Genomic DNA, 18,931 nt, shown 5'->3' with positions numbered 1-18,931 from the left:
AGACAGGGTTTCTCTGTGTAGCCTTGGCCATCCTGGACTCACTTTGTAGACCAGGCTGGCCTCGAACTCACAGCAATCCACCTGCCTCTGCCTCCCAAGTGCTGGGATTAAAGGCGTGTGCCACCACACCTGGCTTTTGTTTTTTCTAGACAGGGTTTCTCTGTGTAGCTTTGGCTGTCCTAGACAAGCTTTATAGAAGAGGCTGGCCTCAGAACTCAGAGCAATCTGCCTGCCTCTGTCTCCCTGAAATTAAAGGCGTGTGCCACTATGCCTGCCTGAAAGTGGTGTTTTTCTTTGAGATGTTTGTAGGTTACTTAGAATAGTGTGATGGAAATACAGAGGTTAAAATAAAAAGACCCATGTTTCTATCTTAACACTAATAAACTGTATGGCTTAGACAGGACTTAACAAGGCCATATTTGGTGGTTCTCCAGTTGCTAAGAGGTAGGTGGAATTCAGACTTCTTCTGTTAGAGTTTGTCTGAGGTTTTGTTATACTTTTATGGATTAAGTACCATATTTAGTCCTCTTAGCCTGGCATGGTGGTACACCCTATAGTCCATGCTGCCTAGAAGACTAAGGTAGGTTGAGCCTTTGGACCTGGGAATTCAGGGCCAGTCTGGGCAACAGCTCCGTGAAACCATACTGGAGCTAGAACTCAAGGTCTCCCACACATTAGGCAAGTGTTCTAATCACTGGAGGGTTTTTGGTTTTTCTGTTTTTTGGATAGGCTGAGTATGTAGCTCAATAGTAGAATCTTGGCCCAGCACAACCCATAAACAAAACACAGCATTATAGGTTCTATTCATTCATCCTTTGAGCCTAGCTCCTCTTTGGCCAGGTTAACTATATTGCTTCTGTCTCCTTAGAATATAGTTTGTGGGTACTGATGGCATACCTTGTATCTTGGCATCAGGCTTGATGAAGTAATTATTATTTTATGTGTATGTGTATGTGGTATGCCTATGAGTTTCCTATGAGCTTATGTGCACAGGTCTGTGCAGGTGCCCACAGGTGTCAGAGGGCATCAGATCCCTGGAACAGAACACCAACAGCTCAGGCTCTAAGATCAACAGTTAATAATGGGACCTCATGAAACTGAAAAGCTTCTGTAAGGCAAAAGTCGCTGTCAACAGAACAAATTGACAGACCACAGATTGGGAAAAGATATTTACCAAACCTACATCTGACAAAGGCTAATATCTAAAATATATAAAGAACTCAAGTAATTAAACACTACCAAACCAAATAATCCAATTTAAAAATGGAGTACAGAACTAAACAGAGAATTCTCAATAGAGGAATATTGAATGGCAGAGAAGCACTTTTAAAAAAATGCTCAGCATCCCTAGTCATCAGGGAAATGCAAATCAAAACGACCTTGAGATACCATCTTACACCTATCTGAATAGCAAAGATCAATAACTCGAATGACAACACATGCTGGTGAGGATGTGGAGAAAGGGGAACATTCCTCCACTGCTGGTGGGAGTACAAACTTGTACAACCCCTCTGCAAATTAATATGGCACTTTCTCAGAAAATCAGGAATAGTTCTATCCCAAGACCCAGCTATACCACTCCTGGGCATATATCTGAAAGATGCTCTACCATACAACAAGGACATTTGCCCAACTATGTTCATAGCAGCCTTATTTGTAATAGCCTGAACTTGGAAACAACCAAGATGTCCCTCAACTGAAGAATGGGGGGGAAAAAACTGATATATCTACACAGTGGAATACTACTCAGCTATTAAAAACAAGGAAATATTGAATTTTGAAGGCAAAGGGATGGAACTAGAAATGATCATCCTAATTGAGATAACCCAGACCCAAAAAGACATGCATGGTATATATATATACTCATATCTGGATTTTAGCCCAACATAGACGTCCTCTGAGAGACTCCACCCAGCAAGGGTTAAGGACAGTTATGGAGACTCGAAGCTGGACACTGGACAGAGTGCCGAGAGTATAGGGTGGCCCTGCCAGGCCACAGAGGAAGAGGTTATATGTGCTACAGGTGACACTAAAAAATCTGAGATCAGATGCTAGGAGAGGGAGGGAAAGGGCACAAGGGAGGGGATGAGATTCGGAGATGTTAAGGGAGGGGGCTGCAATTAGGATGTAAAGAATTCAAACTGCAGAACAAGCAGGTAACTTATATCGCTAATCCCACTACATGGGAATAGCTCTGAGACTGGGAGATACAAATGTAAATGCATAGAGAGGCTTCATGTTGGCCACAGATTCTCTGTGACTTATTACTAGAGACCATTCTCAGTATTGCATGAAGGAAGATTTGCAGATGTCTTACTTCTGTCCATACAAGGAGCAGAGAATCAGCCTTAATTGCTGTGTACATCCCACACATCTCATAAAATTATAATGTTAGAACTGTATAAGGCTTGTGAGAAATTATGTTTTCAGAACAAAAGAACTGGACACTGACGCTGAATCCAATCTGACAGGATTCATTCCTCTCAGCGTGCTGGACGATGACATCCTGCATCCTCCTTGCTCCAGCCCTGGATGTCTTTGTCACTGTTACCCATTAGAATTGGACAGCTTCCCAGCAGCGTTGCAGAAAGCTTCTGATCCCATTTGGTCCAGCATTCCAAACTCCGATTAAGCCTGGAATCTCTCAGCATTTAGCAACTGGACCACAAATGCAATCCCTGGCATGTTTAATCATTTTCCCAATTTTTCTGGGCCCCTTCTAAGGTATTATTCGCCCCAATTCAGTCTGAAGAAACCTTAAGCGAACGATGACCCATTCCCTCTAAGGGGGGTCTGGGAGATTTCTGTTTGCTCTCTTGGTCTACAAATGCTTATTTTCATTGGGAGGGGAGGGGGTTATAAGTTATTATTGGTTTTCTACAGAGAGAAAACTAGGCTGAACTCAAGGATGTCTCTCTTTTCATTTATTTTTCATGCATAGGTAAAGAGATAGGAGCTGAAAAGAAAGGGGGACATAGAAATATAGAGGGAGGACAGAACAAAGATAGGAGCTGAAAAGAAAGGGGGACATAGAAATATAGAGGGAGGACAGAACAAAGAGTAGATGATTGAACCTCCACCTTAACTCAAGGCCTTAATTGTTACTCATAATGAAGGTTATTTCTAAGTCATTGGTATAAAATTTTGTATATTGATGCAAAGCATGGGCATGTCAAAACTAGTCAGATTTTAGCATAAGAATATATATCCTAAGTCTAACAGATAAATATGAATCTATAGATGTATGAGGTAAACGAGTTAAGTAAGGTCTTCAAATGCCTCAGAGACCCACAGAATATGGCATTTTAAAATGTTTTTATTATTCTAAAGTTTCTTCGACAACAAGACAAGTTAACTCCTGACAACATCCAGCCAATCTCAAAGAAGATCATGATCATCAGAGAGCCTCCTTATGGTGTTGGCTTTGAATGTGGCAAACCATCCGCTGGGCAAAATGCCCTATTTCTGCCACAAACAGAATTCTGCCTAAAAATGGGCATCTTAGATGCAGGCAGAGTCAGCGGCAGAACTCTGCCAAGCCAGGGTAAACAAGACCTCAATAGTTCCTGCCTCACGAAGAAGTCTGGTAGAGATATTGGGATAGAAGTCTGAAGATGAGGCTCCAACTGTCAGTTGGAGTTCAGGCAGTAAGCTGTTTCAGTCATTTTTTTCATTTTGGAAGCTGCTAACCTGCACTACTGGTTCACTCAGGCATTTAAGTTTTATTCCTTCTCAAGTCTCTGAGGAGGTTTGAAGACCAGATAGTTTCACAATCAAGTTTAGCTGGTTAGAGGTTAAGATCTTTTTAGATCAAGATAAAGGACTTAAGTCAGAAGAGATGAGATATGATACTGAATTTCATTCAGAAATTTAGACCCAACAAGATAAGAAAGATGTTTACTTCAAGTTTGACAAATACAAGTGACCAAATCACTATGAATGTAACATTTATATAACTCATGATTATTACATGGTTCTCCCTGCTGTATGTAGTTTGTATTATGCATGTACGATAAAAAATGTATATGGGGGAAAAAAGATAGCAAAAAAAGAAAAGAAACCAGCATTGGGTTATCAAAACTAAGAAACAAGCACTGGTTTATCAAGGCCAAGAAACCAGCATTGTGTTATCAAGAACTAAAACCAGCATTGGGTTATCAAGCCTAAGAAACCAGCATTGGGTTATGCAGAGTAAGAAACCAGCATTGGGTTATCAAGAACTAAAACCAGCATTGGGTTATCAAGGCTAAGAGACCAGCATTGGGTTATCAAGGCCAAAAAACCAGCATTGAGTTATCAAGGCCAAGAAGCCAGCATTGGGTTATCAAGGCCAAGAAACCAGCATTGGGTTATCAAAGTTAAGAAATCAGTCTTGGGTTATCAAGACTAAGAAACCATCATTGAGTTATCAAGGCCAAGAAACCAGCTTTGGGTTATCAAGGCCAAGAAACCAGCATTGGTTGTGCTGGGCATGGTGGCGCATGCCTTTAATCCCAGCACTCAGGAGGCAGAGACAGGTGGATCGCTGTGATTTCAAGGCCAGCCTAGTCTACAAAGGCCAGCCAAGACTACACAGAGAACTGTCTCAAAAAGAAAAAAAAGAAGAAAAGAAAAGAGAAAGAAAGAAAGAAACAAGCATTGGCTTAACCAAGCTAAGAAACCAGTCTTAGATTATCAAGACTAAGAAACCAGCATTGGGTTGTGGAGAAATGTCTTGAATGGATGTAACAACTGTCAATAAAGTTCTGTTTAGCCAATCAGCTGGGCAGAAAGACAGGAAGTGAAAGGCAGGACTTCCTGGAGAGAGGACAGAGCCAAGATTGACAGTTAAGAGAGGAAGATGGTTGAGAGTTGATGAGGACAGGGGAGAGAAATGGCCAGAGGAACACCAGATTGGCTAGTGCTTGGAATATATGTATGTTATGAGTTTAGAGTAGTTCATTTATGTTAGTTTACGAGTAGATGTGTATCAGTTTAGATTCTGCTCAGGATAGTGCTGGCACTTTTAAAGTACTTTTCAGACTGTTTCATTTATTAGCCATCTTTGGCTGAAGGGACACATTTTACTGTAACAAATTGGTGCCCAACTTATTTAGTGTATCCAAACCCTTGATAAAGGATAATTTTTATAGTTTGGTTGGGGAAATAGACTGCTATGGTTCCTCTCCAGCTCACTCTCCAACTCTCCAGAAGGCTCCTGGATCCTTTTTGGCCTTTTCTTGGCTTTTGTTCTTCAGGGAGAGAGGCAGAAAGCTGAGAGATGCCGGGCTAAGTTACCAATAATGAGAAGGGAAGAAGGAACCAAACTCCTTTTCATAGTGTTGATAACGGCTGAAATTCAGAACTTATTAGCTGCAAGGTGTTTTTCAGCTCTCTCTCTCTCTGGAAAGAGTACACCTGTGCAACTTAGCAATAACTAAATTCAAAAGAATGGTGGACAGAGCCTCATTTACTGAAGCCTAAATTCGCCCAACTGACCCAAGACTTAGAATTTTTGTTAACTTTTGAATATTACTTGATATTTTGTAGATTTTGACTGGAATTGAGATGAAATGTTTGTGCAGGGTAGTAGTGGCACACATCCTTAATTCTAACACCATGGAGACAAAGACAGACAGATATCTGTGAGTTCTAGACCAGCCTGGTCTCCACAATAAGTCAGGGATGACCCCCTACTGATAAATTAAGTTACTCGCAGAGACAACCTAGCATTTAAACTGACAAACTTGTCCTTAAATTTATTATGTTCCTTTGTCTTAACAATAGATTATATGTTCTTACTAATCTAAAGGATGGCTACACATCAATCTTAGGTTTATGTAAGGAAAATGTCATTGCTCTAAAAAGGCCAGCCAATCTCCTTTAAAGTGGAGCTTCCATTGGGAGAGCTGATGCCAAAGGGTAATTGGCCTAGGAGATATATTCTGTTGGTCTATGTAAGGACCAAGGTTGGGCAGGGAGACAGACATGCAAACTGCTTGCCTCCCATGTCGAAAAGCCTTTGTATGCTGAGCTGAGGTGTCACTGCTCTGGCAGCTGACATATCCCTCTAAATGTGAGCTACTTTCATGGGGGACAGGTGGCAGTCACACCAGATACAAAAAGACACTGAAGACTTATAGATGACAAAGTACACGTCAGCCTAGTTAGGTCCCCAAAACTCAAAGGCTAAAATTCATATACTTAAAAGGGTAACCTTAATGCCTTTTCTTTTGCTCAGGGCAACCAGCTTGTCTCTAAAACAGGGTACATTTTCTCAGGAGACAGCTAGCAGCCTGGCCTATCCATCAGGTGCCACAGAGCCTAGAGAAGGACATTTAGTTTAAAAGGTAGAAGTGTCCACCCCTATGGAGAGAAGAGGTGAGACAAAAACACCTGCAACAAATGTAAAAACCCAGGTACAAGATGCCTAGGGAATGGATAAACTCTAAAATGAGAGTTTATATAAGTGTGAAAACCCAGGTATAAGATGCCTAGGGTATGGATAAACTCTAAAATGGGAGTTTATATAAGTGTGAAAACCCAGGTACAAGATGCCTAGGGTATGCATAAATTCTAAAATGAGAGTTTATATAAAGTTTAAAAGGTGGAAGTGTCCATCCCTAATGAGAGAAGGGGTGAGACAAAAACACCTTCATAAGTGTAAAACCCAGGTGCAAGATGCCTAGGCTATGCATAAGTTTAATTAAGGCTTATGCCTCTTCTTTTGCCTCAGGGCAACCGGCTTGTCTCTAAAGCGGGATACATTCTCTCGGAGACAGGTAGCAGCCTGGCCATACATCAGGCACCACAGAGCTTAGAAAAGGACATTTAGAACTATACAATCTTGTTTAATAATTTCAGTTAAATAATGATTTTATGTTCTTTGGTATGGTAATATTATACTTCCTCTTTGAAAGAAGTCAAAATAAAACAGACCTGGTTGAAAGGGAGACTGTTAACTTAAGTCAGTCTATATTTACCTGAATGCAAATTGCAGAAACAGCCTCAAGTGTTCTGTGTATCCTGCACACCTCGTGCATTTATAGATTTAGAACTGTATAATACTTGTAAGAAATCATTTATTTTCAGAACAAAAGTACCAGACACTGATGCTGGATCAGACCCACAGGATTCATCCTCCAGCACGATGAAATGCTGACATGCTGCATTCCTCATGTTCCATCCACAACTGCTTCGGCTGCTGTTGTCATCAGAACAGAACATCTCCCAAGATAGCTTTGGAGAAAGCTCCTGATTCCAATTGGTCCTGCATTCAGACTGTCCCACACAGGACTTTTATTAAGCCTGAATTTCTCAACATTTAGAAACTGGACCACAAATGCTATCTCTAGGTTGTTATTAACCATTTTCCCAGTTTTAATTTGGGCCCCTGCATAGGTATTATTCATCCCAAATCAAGCCTGAAGAAGCCTTAAAAAGAGAACACTGTCCCATTTCCCTTAAAGGGGGATTGGGTAAAGTTTGGGCTATGGGTGTTTATCTTCATTGGGAATTGGTTGTGTTATACTGGTTTTGTTCAGAGAGAAAACGAGGTTGAACTCGGATTTTTCTCTGAGAATATGGAAATATATAGGAATGATAGAACAAAAGGTAAATTATTGAATCTACTCTTCAACTTAAGGCCTTATTGTTATTCATAAGGCTATTTTTAATTCATTTGTATAGAATATTAGATATTGATGTAAAATAAGTTTATTTTCAATGTACTATTCAATATTATCACAAGAATATATATCCTAGGTTCAATAGATAGATAAGGTAAATATTTAGATAAGGTCTTCAAAGGCTTCAGAGACCTACAAAGTATGACACTAAGGAAATTTGTATTGTTTTGAGGATTCTTTGAAAATGAGACAGGTTGAACTCCTGGTAACACCCAGACTGGCCTCAAAGAAGGTAATGAGCATCAAGGAACCTCCTCGTGGAGATGGCTTCAGGTGTGGCAAATCGGCCACTGGGCAAAAAATGTCCTTGTTTTCTCTGCCACAGACAGAATTCTGCCTGAAATGGGCAAGCTTGGATGCAGGTGGAGTTGATGGCCAAACTCTGCCAAGACAGGGTAGGCAAGTCCTCAATAGTCCCCTGCTTCACAAATATGCCTGTCAGATATATTGGGGCAGAAGGCTGAAGATGATGCTCCACCACTGTTAGAGTTTTGAGTAACTGTTAAGGCAGCAGTTGTCTCTGTCATTTTTTTCATTTTGGAAGCTGCTAACCTGTACTTCCTATTTACTCAGCTAATTAATTTTATTCTTTCGCAAGTCTCTGATGGGGTTGAAGACAGCAAAACATTATGAATATAACAACATAATGATTGTTTTATGGTTCTTGTGTATGTATATTGTATATTGGTGTAATGCTATAAATGTATAGGTAAAAGAGTTTTTTTATTAGACTAACAAGGGGAAATGTGGAGAATGTCTTGAGTGGCTGTAACAACTGTCAATAAAGCTCTGTTTAGCCAATTAGCTGGGCAGAAGGACAGGAAGTGGAAGGTGGGACTTCCTGGAGAGAGGGTAAAGCCAAGATTGGCACCAAGATTAACAGTTGAGAGAGGAAGATGGTTGAGATTGATGAAGACAGGGGAGAGAGATGGCCAGACGATCACCAGATTGGCAAGTGCTTGGGATGTATGTATGTTATGAGGTTTCGAGTAGTCTGTTTATGTTATCAGTTTAGATTCTGCCCAGCAATAGTACTGGCAGCTTTAAATTATGTTTCAGACTCTGTTTCATTTATTAGCCATCTTATGCCAAACCAATACATTTTTACTGTAACATTGGGTTATCAAGGCAGGCCAAGAAACCAGCATTGGGATATCAAGGCCAAGAAACCAGCATTGGGATATCAAGGCCAAGAAACCAGCATTGGGTTATCAAGGCCAAGAAACCAACATTGGGTTATCAAGGCCAAGAAACCAGCATTGGGATATCAAGGCCAGAAACCAGCATTGGGTTATCAAGGCCAAGAAACCACATTGGGTTATCAGGCCAAGAAACCAGCATTGGGATATCAAGGCCAAGAACCATCATTGGGTTATCAAGGCCAAGAAACCAGCATTGGGATATCAAGGCCAAGAAACCAGCATTGGGTTATCAAGGCCAAGAAACCAATATTGGGTTATCAAGGCCAAGAACCAGCATTGGGATATCAAGGCCAAGAAACCAACATTGGGTTATCAAGGCCAAGAAACCAGCATTGGGTTATCAAGGCCAAGAAACCAACATTGGGTTATCAAGGCCAAGAAACCAGCATTGGGTTATCAAGGCCAAGAAACCAACTTTGGTTATCAAGGCCAAGAAACCAGCATTGGGATATCAAGGCCAAGAAACCAGCATTGGGATATCAAGGCCAAGAAACCAGCATTGGGATATCAAGGCCAAGAAGCCAGCTTTGGTTATCACAAGGCCAAGAGACCAGCATTGGGTTATCAAGGCCAAGAGACCAGCATTGGATTATCAAAACTAAGAAACCAGCATTGCGTTATTTGACTTTCATTAGCTTTCTACTAATGTTTACTTTGGTGTTCCAGGATTCACTCCAGGTACTACATACTGCATTTCAATCTACCTTGAATTTAAAGTGATACATTCCCCTCTCTTTTTCCTAGAAAAGGCATATGGAAGGGGCGTTTCTCTTCTCTGTTCTCCTCCATTTCAAGCACATCTACCTCTATGTAGCACCAGTTTATGGTATCTACCGCTGCGATCTTACTGTTTCACTGCAGTAAATCAGTAAGTCTTAGCAGTTGGTTGCAAAATTCGTAGTTCTCCTGCAGCTTACAGTGTTATGAAGCACAGCAGGTGTCTCTCAGGTCCTGATCTATAAGCCCGTCATCATCCACAAAGATCAATGTACACTCGGGCATGGTGGCAGGCACCTCTAATCATAGTACTGGGAGGGCGGAAGTGGAAGGATGGTACTTCCAGAACATTCGGGCTATGTATGGAAACCTCATGAGTTGTTGGAGAGCATGTCTTCATGCTCCTGCTAATGCTGGCTTTTCTCGTCTACAGATGGCAGTTGTGCGATGGACTAGCTTCAGCTTTGTCCGTGTTATTTCCCTGGGACTAATTGTTCTCCTGGTTTCTGCTCTTTCGCTGGGCCCTTTCTTAGCCTTGGTAAGACATTTTATTTTATTTCTGCTCTTTACTTTTTTTGTTTTGTTTTGTTTGTTTTTTGAGACAGGGTTTCTCTATGTTATCTTGTCATCCTGCACTCACTTTGTAGACCAGGCTGGCCGCGAACTCACAGTGAACCGCCTGCCTCTGCCTCAGAGTGCTAGGATTAAAGGCGTGCACCACCATACCCAACTCTCTGCTTTACTTTTTAAAAAATAATGTAAGTCACAGTAAGGTAGGGAGTATGTGAAGCACTGTACTCTCTTACACGAGAGAGCCAATTCTCATCGTGGACTCTGCTTAAATGCAGCTACCTTAGCCTCCCAGATGAGTCCTTTGTACACAGCAAACGCTGGACAAGTCTTCAGATATTTTCTTTTCTCTCTCCGCATCCAAAAACAAGTTTTACTTTGTATTAAGAATGAAAAACGGGCTGGAGAGATGGCTTAGAGGTTAAGAGCACTGTCCGTTCTTCCAAAGGTCCTGAGTTCGGTTCCCAGCAACCACATGTGGCTCACAGCCATGTACAATGAGTTCTGGTGGCCTTGCTGGATCACATGTGGGCAGAATACTGTGTACATAATAAAGAAATCTTTTTTTTTTTTTAATTGAGAAACACCGCATCTTTGTGGTAGACCTTGCTCCCCAGCACTTCAGCAGACTTAGATTGACTACATTCTGTGTGTCTGCACCACGTAAATTCTGTTGTTGTTCCTAGTAGCATGAATGGATATTCACTGATTCTTACGTGTCTCACTGGCCAGTTGAAAAGGCTAGGAAAAAAGAAAGTCTGTGACTTGATTGGAGTCAAAAACAAAGATGGAAACCCAGGCTGCTGAGCTTGCTACACACTATACCACACGCAGTTCCACTGTTCTGTTCTAGAATTTGGGAAAAAACTGATGACTATTTAATTGGTTTCATTTCTTGTTTTTGACAGAACCAGCTGCCACAAGTCTTTTCCCGACTCTTTCCTTTCAAGAGGGGCCTTTGCCATGCCTACTGGGCTCCGAACTTCTGGGCTTTGTACAATGCTTTGGATAAAGTGCTGTCTGTCATTGGTATGGTACCCAGCATTTTCACTTAGACGATGAGTACTGAAAGGACTAGTCCCATCAGGAGGTGGAAGCAGCTGCCCATGTTTCGTGTTTAGATGTGTGTTCTGGAGTACTTGGTCTCCACCCCACACTTGCTTGAGACCAAGTCTTTTGAGCAGTAAGTGGACTGCGTTCCTTATAAAAGTTCCTCATGCCTATGAGGTTGTAGCTGCTTTCCTTGGGTGAGTAGATTAAATATTTAGACACTTTTAAAAAGTATCTTTAATGGGAGGATGCACTGGAGTGTGAGTACCCACAGAGGCCGGAGCGTTGGATACCCTGGACCTGAGGTTTCAGACAGATGTGAGCCACCTGACGTGGGTACTCAGAACCACATTCGGGTTCTTGGTTGAACTCTTAAACCTCCAAGCCCTTTCTATAGCCCAGCTCTTATTCAGACACTTCTTGAAGAGAGTTTTTGCCTTAAGTAAAACATTATTCAGCAGAGTTGACCCTACTTTTAAACTGAAATATTTGAAGAAGGGAAAAATAAATATGAACTGTGACTCTGGGCATTGGACCGATAAGAAAAATAAGCCTGTCTTTACAAAGAGTCAAAAGCTCTGATAGTGTCAGTGCTGCACAGATGCAGGCCACAGGCTGCATTTGAGCTTTATGCTATTTGCTGAGTCCTGATATCCACCCTACCTAACCTGATGGCTGTGCACCATTGCCCAGTCACTTGGTTACCCTAGTATTACTCACGATACTTGGGGCATTCCTTGACCTTACTTTCCTGCAAAGCATGTTGTCAAGAGTGAAAGCAAGAATAAGTATATGTTAGGTTGAGCCAGCAAGATAGCTCAGCAGGTGAAGAGCCTGCTGCCAGGACTGACAGCCTGAGTTTGAGTCTAGAACCCATGTAATAAAAGGAGAAAGCTGACTCTCTCAAGTTGTCCTCTGACCTGCACATGTGCACACACCCCTCCCAGCATAAAAATAATTGTAGGGGCTGCTCCTACAGAGGAACTGGGCTTGGGTCTCAGCTCCCACTTGGCAGCTGACAGCTACCTGAACTCCACTTCCAGGGGATTGATGCCCTCTTCTGGCCTCCTTGGGACCAGACACACACACACGGTGTTATCAGCAGTAGAGACTTTGGAGCCACCTAGACCCAGATTTGGTCGTGGTACCCAATGGTTACTCAGTTTGTGTGCTTGGGTCTAAAGTAAGGAAACAAAGCCTGGGAACATGGTAGTAGATGGTAGCTGCACTGAGGCTTCCAGTATGTTTGTTATGTACTTATGAGAAATTGATATTTTGTTTGCTTATTTAGTTTTAGAAATCATAATTTGGTTCCAACCCTCACTCATGAGTCCAGCATCAGTATAATAGCATTCTTACAAAGCTACTTCAGACGTGTGCAGAGAAGCTGTCACCAGTCACCCAGAGTGCAGTACAAGGCCTGATTAGCCCGCTTGAGTCGGGAAACTGCTGTACTTTACCTTGTGTACCTGCGCCCCAACGATGCCTCAGGTGGAAAGCCAGTGGCATTCAGCAATGCAGGGGAACAGCTGTTAGTTTTAAGATAGGATCAGGGGCTGGGGATTAACTCAGCTGGTGGAGTGCAGGTCCTAACTTCCACTGCCAGCATGGCACAGCCAGGTGCGATGGGTACACCTGCAGACCCAGCTCTCCAAAGGTGGCGGCAGGAAGATGAGAAGTTCAGAGTCATTCTTGGCTGGCTTGACTACAGGAGAGCCTGTCTTAAAAAGAGGGCAGGGAGCTGGGTATAGGGTATAAGCTGTAATCCCAACACTTGGCAGGTAGACACAAGAGGATCAGGGGTTCAAAGCTAGCCTGAGCTACATGAGACTGGGTCTCAAAACAAAACAAAACAAAACAAAAAAAGAACCAAAAACTGAAGGGGAAAGGAGTAAATAGAAAAGACACTGGTAGGCTACGTGTTCCCCACGTTGCTGGCTCTCAGTGGCAATAGACAGTGCTATACAGGTGCTCAGGCTGTCTTGACTGCCCCGTTTTTACTCTGGAGTTCATTTTAGGTGGGGCCTGCATCATCTGACAAGGAGTTGTTGAACTTCTGTGTTTGGGGATAGAATGACAGCCACACTACAGTAGAGAAAGTAAGCACAGAAACAGCTCCAGGGAACTTGCAAAGCAGCCTTGCCTCTCAATTTAGAAGATCTCTATGCATGACAGAGTTAGTCAGTTAGAGTGGACGAGTAGTTCAGAGGGAGTCTTGTGAGCAGAAGGACCCAGCTGTCAAGGGTGGTATGCTGAGGACTCAGTCAGTCCACTGAGACTAAGCCACATTAGCACAGTTGAGACTGTAGGAAGGTGACAGATCAATGAAGACTGCTGTATGTAGGACCGTGAACTGGATGCTACAGGAAATGAAAGCTTTGGTGTGACATGGTCTGCACTTTAAATAGCTTGCATCATTTAAGTGATAGAGAAGACTGTTACTCACATGCTCCTGCCCATGAGGCTCCTGAACGCTGCACAAACAGCTCACTCCAGTTTTAGTCTACAGCAGTAGATTATCATCTGAAACCAGCAAGAAGCATCTGCTGGAGGCAGCACGGCTCAGACTTACACTCAGAAAACTCGCCTATGAGACGCTGAAAGATTTAAAATTACTACTCAAGGATCTGACTCATAAGAAATGGAGGCATGTTGATTAACATAAGATGTCTGCTTCCTTGCTAGGTTTGGAATTGAAACTTCTTGATCCCAGCGAGATCCCCAGGGCCTCGATGACGAGTGGTCTGGTTCAGCAGTTCCAGCACACAGTCCTTCCCTCAGTTTCGCCTTTGGCGACCTTCATCTGCACACTGATAGCCATCCTGGTAAGAAGCTGGCATGTGGTTCTCATTTGTTAGCTCTGCCTCTGCTTTTCCTGTCACAGAGCTGACTGAATTGCAGCTTTCAAGCCTTTCCAACTGCAGGAGAAATTCCATGGCTGACATCTTGCAGACTGGAGTATTTCCTAGCAATTCTCAGAGTACCTTGGAGCACAGTGAGGGAGGATTACCAGAACAGCCTCTGTGAGAGAATCTTGCCAGTGGCTGTTTAAGCCATCTGTCCATCCTGGCATGAGGAGAAAGAAAAGCCCAAGTGGGAAGCATGGAACATGCTGTGGAGAAAGGAACTCTCTGTGGCAGAACACCCAGGCTCTGTTTTGTGTTTCTCATCCTTGGCTAAATGATGAAAATGTGTCTGGAAAACAGGATGTTTTGTCTTGTTAGTGATAATGAGTTGGGAGGAGCAACAGCTCTTTGCACGTCACATGACAGTCTGTTGTGAAACTGGGCGTGGTAGCACGAGCCTGCAACCCCAGCTCTTCAGGGGAGGTGGAGGCAGGAAGATTGACCCTTGGAGGCCAATCTGGGCTACACAGCAAGACTTTGTCTCAAAAAAAAAAAAAAAAAAAAAGAAGAAGAAGAAGAAGAAAAAGAAAAAAAAGAAAGAAAAGGAAAAAGTAGAAGCTATAGTTGAGTCAAATGTTAGAGTTCTCATTGACACCTGTCACTGCTTGATGACTTCAATTTTGCAATAGTTTCAGTAGGATTCAGCATAAACATCTCATCCCTGTGGCTAGTTACACTTTAGCTTTGATTTTGATTTCTAAAGGATCTCCTGGCAGGACACCTGGCCCCACTTCACTGTGTGGCCGTATTGGTATGCAGGCAACTGAGTCCTGCTACTCTGCTTATTCACAGGCTTTAGCTAAGGTTTTAAAAATTCTCAGACCTCAGCCTTGGGTCCAGAGCTGCGGTCCAGTGAGTGAGCACACGATGTGCAAACTCAAGGGTCTGAGTTCCTATCTTCAGCTCCCATGATACAAACTGCCAGGCATAGCCGCACATGTACGTAGCATGAGAGCCGGAAGACGGCTGGGACTTGCTGACCACCAGCTCTAGATTCAACGAGAGACCCCGCCGCAAAGGAACAGTGCAGTGATAGAATGCACAATACCCACACCCTCCTCTGACCTTTTTGTATATATGCCCTTCCCCACACACAACTGTTCTCACACATACATATATCAGAGAGAGAAGTAAAAATTTTTAAAGCCATAAAATTTCAGTTTTGTAAACTCTATATATAGAGGGCAATTGCTTATTATTGTAAATTACACTGTAGCTCACAAAACTGGAAAGATCTAATGCACTTATCCCCAAAGCATCTATGAATTTTTGTAGTTTGACCTAGTAAGTTCAGTAAGTATTAGCTAATTATACAAATAGTAAGCTGTTAAATTTTACACCCCAGAACTTAAAATTTGTTAATTTGGATAAGGTTCGTTTTAATGAAGTAAATACATATTCCTATGGGCTTGCACTTCCGTCTGAAAAGCTAGCTTTGGGGGAGTGTACACAGAGTGAGGGGTTATCCCAGTGCAGTGGAGAGTCCCCAGCTCTGCTGTTTCCAGGCATGACACAGACTGTTGGCGCGTGCCTTGCTTCTGTGAAGCTCGCTTTAAATGATACTGAGGTTCTGTCTCTGCCTGTTGTTTCCAGCCCTCTGTTTTCTGTCTTTGGTTTAAACCCCAAGGGCCCAGAGGCTTTCTCCGATGCCTGGTTCTTTGTGCCTTGAGTTCCTTCATGTTTGGTTGGCATGTCCATGAAAAAGCCATTCTCCTTGCGATTCTCCCAATGAGGTAAGCAAAGGGCTCAGTGGTGGCATGTTTCCCACTGTCTTACTGCCTAATGGTTGTGCTGCCCTCGACAGGCCTGAGGTATTGGACAGACCAAGGCTGATTGGCTATTTAGACCTGTGAGGGTCCTCAGATATGCAGAAATCCATGTGCTGGTCCTATATTGTTGATGATTAAACACTGTCGTGGGTCTGAGTGTTGGAAAGGAGTGTGGCCTTGGAAAGCTAGCATCCTTAGCATCAACACATCAGTAAAAATAAAGCTGTGGGGTCACCTGTTCCATGTTAGTCCAAGGACTGAGGGTCACAAAATGGCTCCATATGTGTCCACTTCAGACTTTCCAGAGCTGTTTGATTGGTCCTTTCTTGTCTTAATCATTGGCACGCCTTACTTTGCACTGCTCAGATCCTTTAGGGTAATAAACTGGTGTAATTTCGTCTTAGAATCTGCAGAAACCAGGGCCTAGAGAGCTTGTGGCTTAGCAGAGTTACACAGTTAAGCTTGTTTTGGTGGCACACGCCTGTATCCCTCAGTAGTAAGGAGGCTGAGGCAAGAGGACCATGACTCCAAGGCCACCTGGTAAATACCAAGACACTGCCTTAGAGAATAAGTCACACTTAGGACTTCAGTGGGCTTATGCTGCGGAGTCCTGTGAGCTTCTCCCCGTAAATGGAGCAGTGACCACTTGATACCTCATTAAATCCAGCACACAGATGGGAATGCAGTCTGCCCTTTTCTGGGTTTGAGGTGGTTTTTCATATCATGAGAAAGCATTTAAACTATGAGCAATATGTTTTCTTTGGAACCATAGAACTTCCAGATTGCCAAATGGAGCACACTCCAGTCTGAACTCATCCTGCAGGGCCAGGGATTGAACTACAGCTAAAAGTTAGCTGTAGGTTGGAGGTGAATGCTTATTTCCTGTCTGTCTCTACTGAGCAGCTTCCAGTCCTCATTACTCAGCAGAGCAAAGTTCTCCCTCCCTCCCACCCTCTGTCTCTCTCTCTCTCTCTCTCTCTCTGTCTCTCTCTGTCTCTGTCTCTTTCTCTCTGTCTCTCTCTCTCTCTGTCTATCTGTCTCTCTCTCTCTCTCTCTCTCTCTCTCTCTCTCTCTCTTCTCTCCTCTCTCGTCTCTCTCTCGTGGAGGATGTCTGTCTTATTCCCCTATTCTCTTTGAAGTGTTTTAATTGATTTCTTTAAAATGACACCCGGGGCCTGGAGAGATGGCTCAGCACTTAATAGTGCTGGCTGCTCTTCCAGCTCAGTTCCCAGCACCCATTTGGCACTTGTAACTCTGGTTCCAGGGACTTGATGCCTTCTTCCACAGGCACCAAGCACACGTGCACATAGTGCATAGACATACATTTGGACAAAGCATACATGCGGACCAAAACATACACATAGGTAAACAAACCTTTGGGTGATAAAACCTTTAAAACAAACACACATAGTTCTCATTTGAATTGGACTTACAACAAAACCAGTATTTATTTCACAGGGGCTTATCAATATTCATTTTATAAGAGATTAACAGTATTTATTTTAAGCCAGTCCTAAGAATAATAACAGACATATTTACTTAAGCTCTTTGCAGTCACATTCAGTTGTGTTAAGGAATTATTGTAAGAATTTTTATTTTTAGCCTTTGTCTGTGGAAAAAGCAGGAGATGCGACAATTTTCTGATTCTGACCACAACAGGACATGACTACTCCCTCTTCCCTCTGCTCTTCACTGCAGCAGGTAAGCAGCTTCTGCTTAGGAAGATGCCTTTTCTCACCATGCCCTTTCCATTCAGGCTTAAAGCCAGTGAGCTCTAACTTAAACAACTGGAAGTCTTCTGAAGAAGAGACTTGTTCTTTCTCTTAAATATAAACTCTGGTTTACCCCTAGTTTGAGTATATTTAAATGCCTCAAAAATGGTTAGCCGGGCTGTGCGGTGGTGGCTTATGCCTTTTAATCCCAGCACTCAGGAGTTAGAGGCAGGTGGATCCCTGTGAGTTCAGAGCTAGCCTGGTCTACATAGAGAGTTCTGTGCCAGCTGGAGTTACATAACAGACCCTGTCCTAAAAAAAAGAAAGAAAGAAAGAAAGAGGGCTGGAGAGATGGCTCAGAGGTTAAGAGCACTGTCTGCTCTTCCAGAGGTATTGAGTTCAATTCCCAGCAACCACATGGTGGCTCACAACCATCTATAATGAGATCGCCTTTTTGTGGTGTTCAAGCATACACGCAGGCAGAGCATTGTATACATAATAAATAAATCTTTAAAAAGGAAGAAAGAAAGGAATATTAGCAGTGTCCATGTGCTATTTTGTCATCAGTATTTTTTTTTCTTTTAACAGAACTTCCCATTAAAATCTTGCTCATGTTACTGTTCAACCGTTTATAGTATTTCCTCACTGAAAACACTATTCAGGTAAATCTGTGAGGTTTTTGCTCTTAAGTAGTCAAAGGGGGGCTTCAAACATGTCTTTAAGATTTGGGGCTGGGGTGATGGTCCAGATGGTAAAGCTTTCTGTGGAGGCAGGAAGACTGGAGCTCAGATCCTAGGAACCCACTAAACAGGGCCATGTGCTCTGAAAGCAGTCCCAGCACTGTGTGTGTGTGTGTGTGTGTGTGTGTGGTGTGTGTGTGTGTGTGTGTGTGTGTCTGTATGTGTGTGTGTGTCTGTCTGTATGTGGGGGTGGGGTGGGGTCTGGGTCTGGGTGTGTATGTCTGTGTCTGTGTGTATGTCTGTGTATGTCTGGGTCTGGGTCTGTCTGTGTGTATATGTGTGTCTGTGTGTATGTATGTCTGTTTGTGTGTGTTCCAGTCTAAAAAAATAATGTCAAGGCCTGGAGCAGTTAAGAGCACAGGCTGCTCTCCTAAGGAACCCATGTATGGTTCTTGGCACCCACATGGTGACTCAGAACTATCTGTAACTCTAGTCTCAGGGGTCCAACACCTGTTTTTCTGGCCTCTGTTGGCACCAGGCAGCTATATGAAGGCAAAGCCCTCATACACATAAAATGAATTTTTTTAAAAGGTAGAGAAGCAATTACAAAGACACCTGACTTCAACCTGTGGCCTCTAGAGATGTGTATATATGGCAT

At 42.9% G+C, this 18,931-nt stretch overlaps 1 protein-coding gene across 1 annotated transcript; it reads left to right on the top strand.

Moving 5' to 3' along the window:
* Positions 1-10,019: 10,019 nt before the first annotated feature.
* LOC127186300 (probable dolichyl pyrophosphate Glc1Man9GlcNAc2 alpha-1,3-glucosyltransferase) lies at positions 10,020-15,883 on the top strand (the record flags this gene model as incomplete). The annotated part of the gene is made up of 4 exons (XM_051142728.1): positions 10,020-10,124; positions 11,065-11,185; positions 13,892-14,031; positions 15,740-15,883. Coding segments are annotated over 4 exons (408 nt in total), but the record flags the coding sequence as incomplete, so codon positions are not given.
* Positions 15,884-18,931: the final 3,048 nt, after the last annotated feature.

Source organism: Acomys russatus, unplaced genomic scaffold (genome assembly GCF_903995435.1).
Source record: "Acomys russatus unplaced genomic scaffold, mAcoRus1.1, whole genome shotgun sequence".
NCBI classification, from domain to species: Eukaryota; Metazoa; Chordata; class Mammalia; order Rodentia; family Muridae; genus Acomys; species Acomys russatus.
The sequence above is the reverse complement of the archived record's forward strand: the minus strand, read 5'-3'. Positions and strand labels throughout refer to the sequence as shown.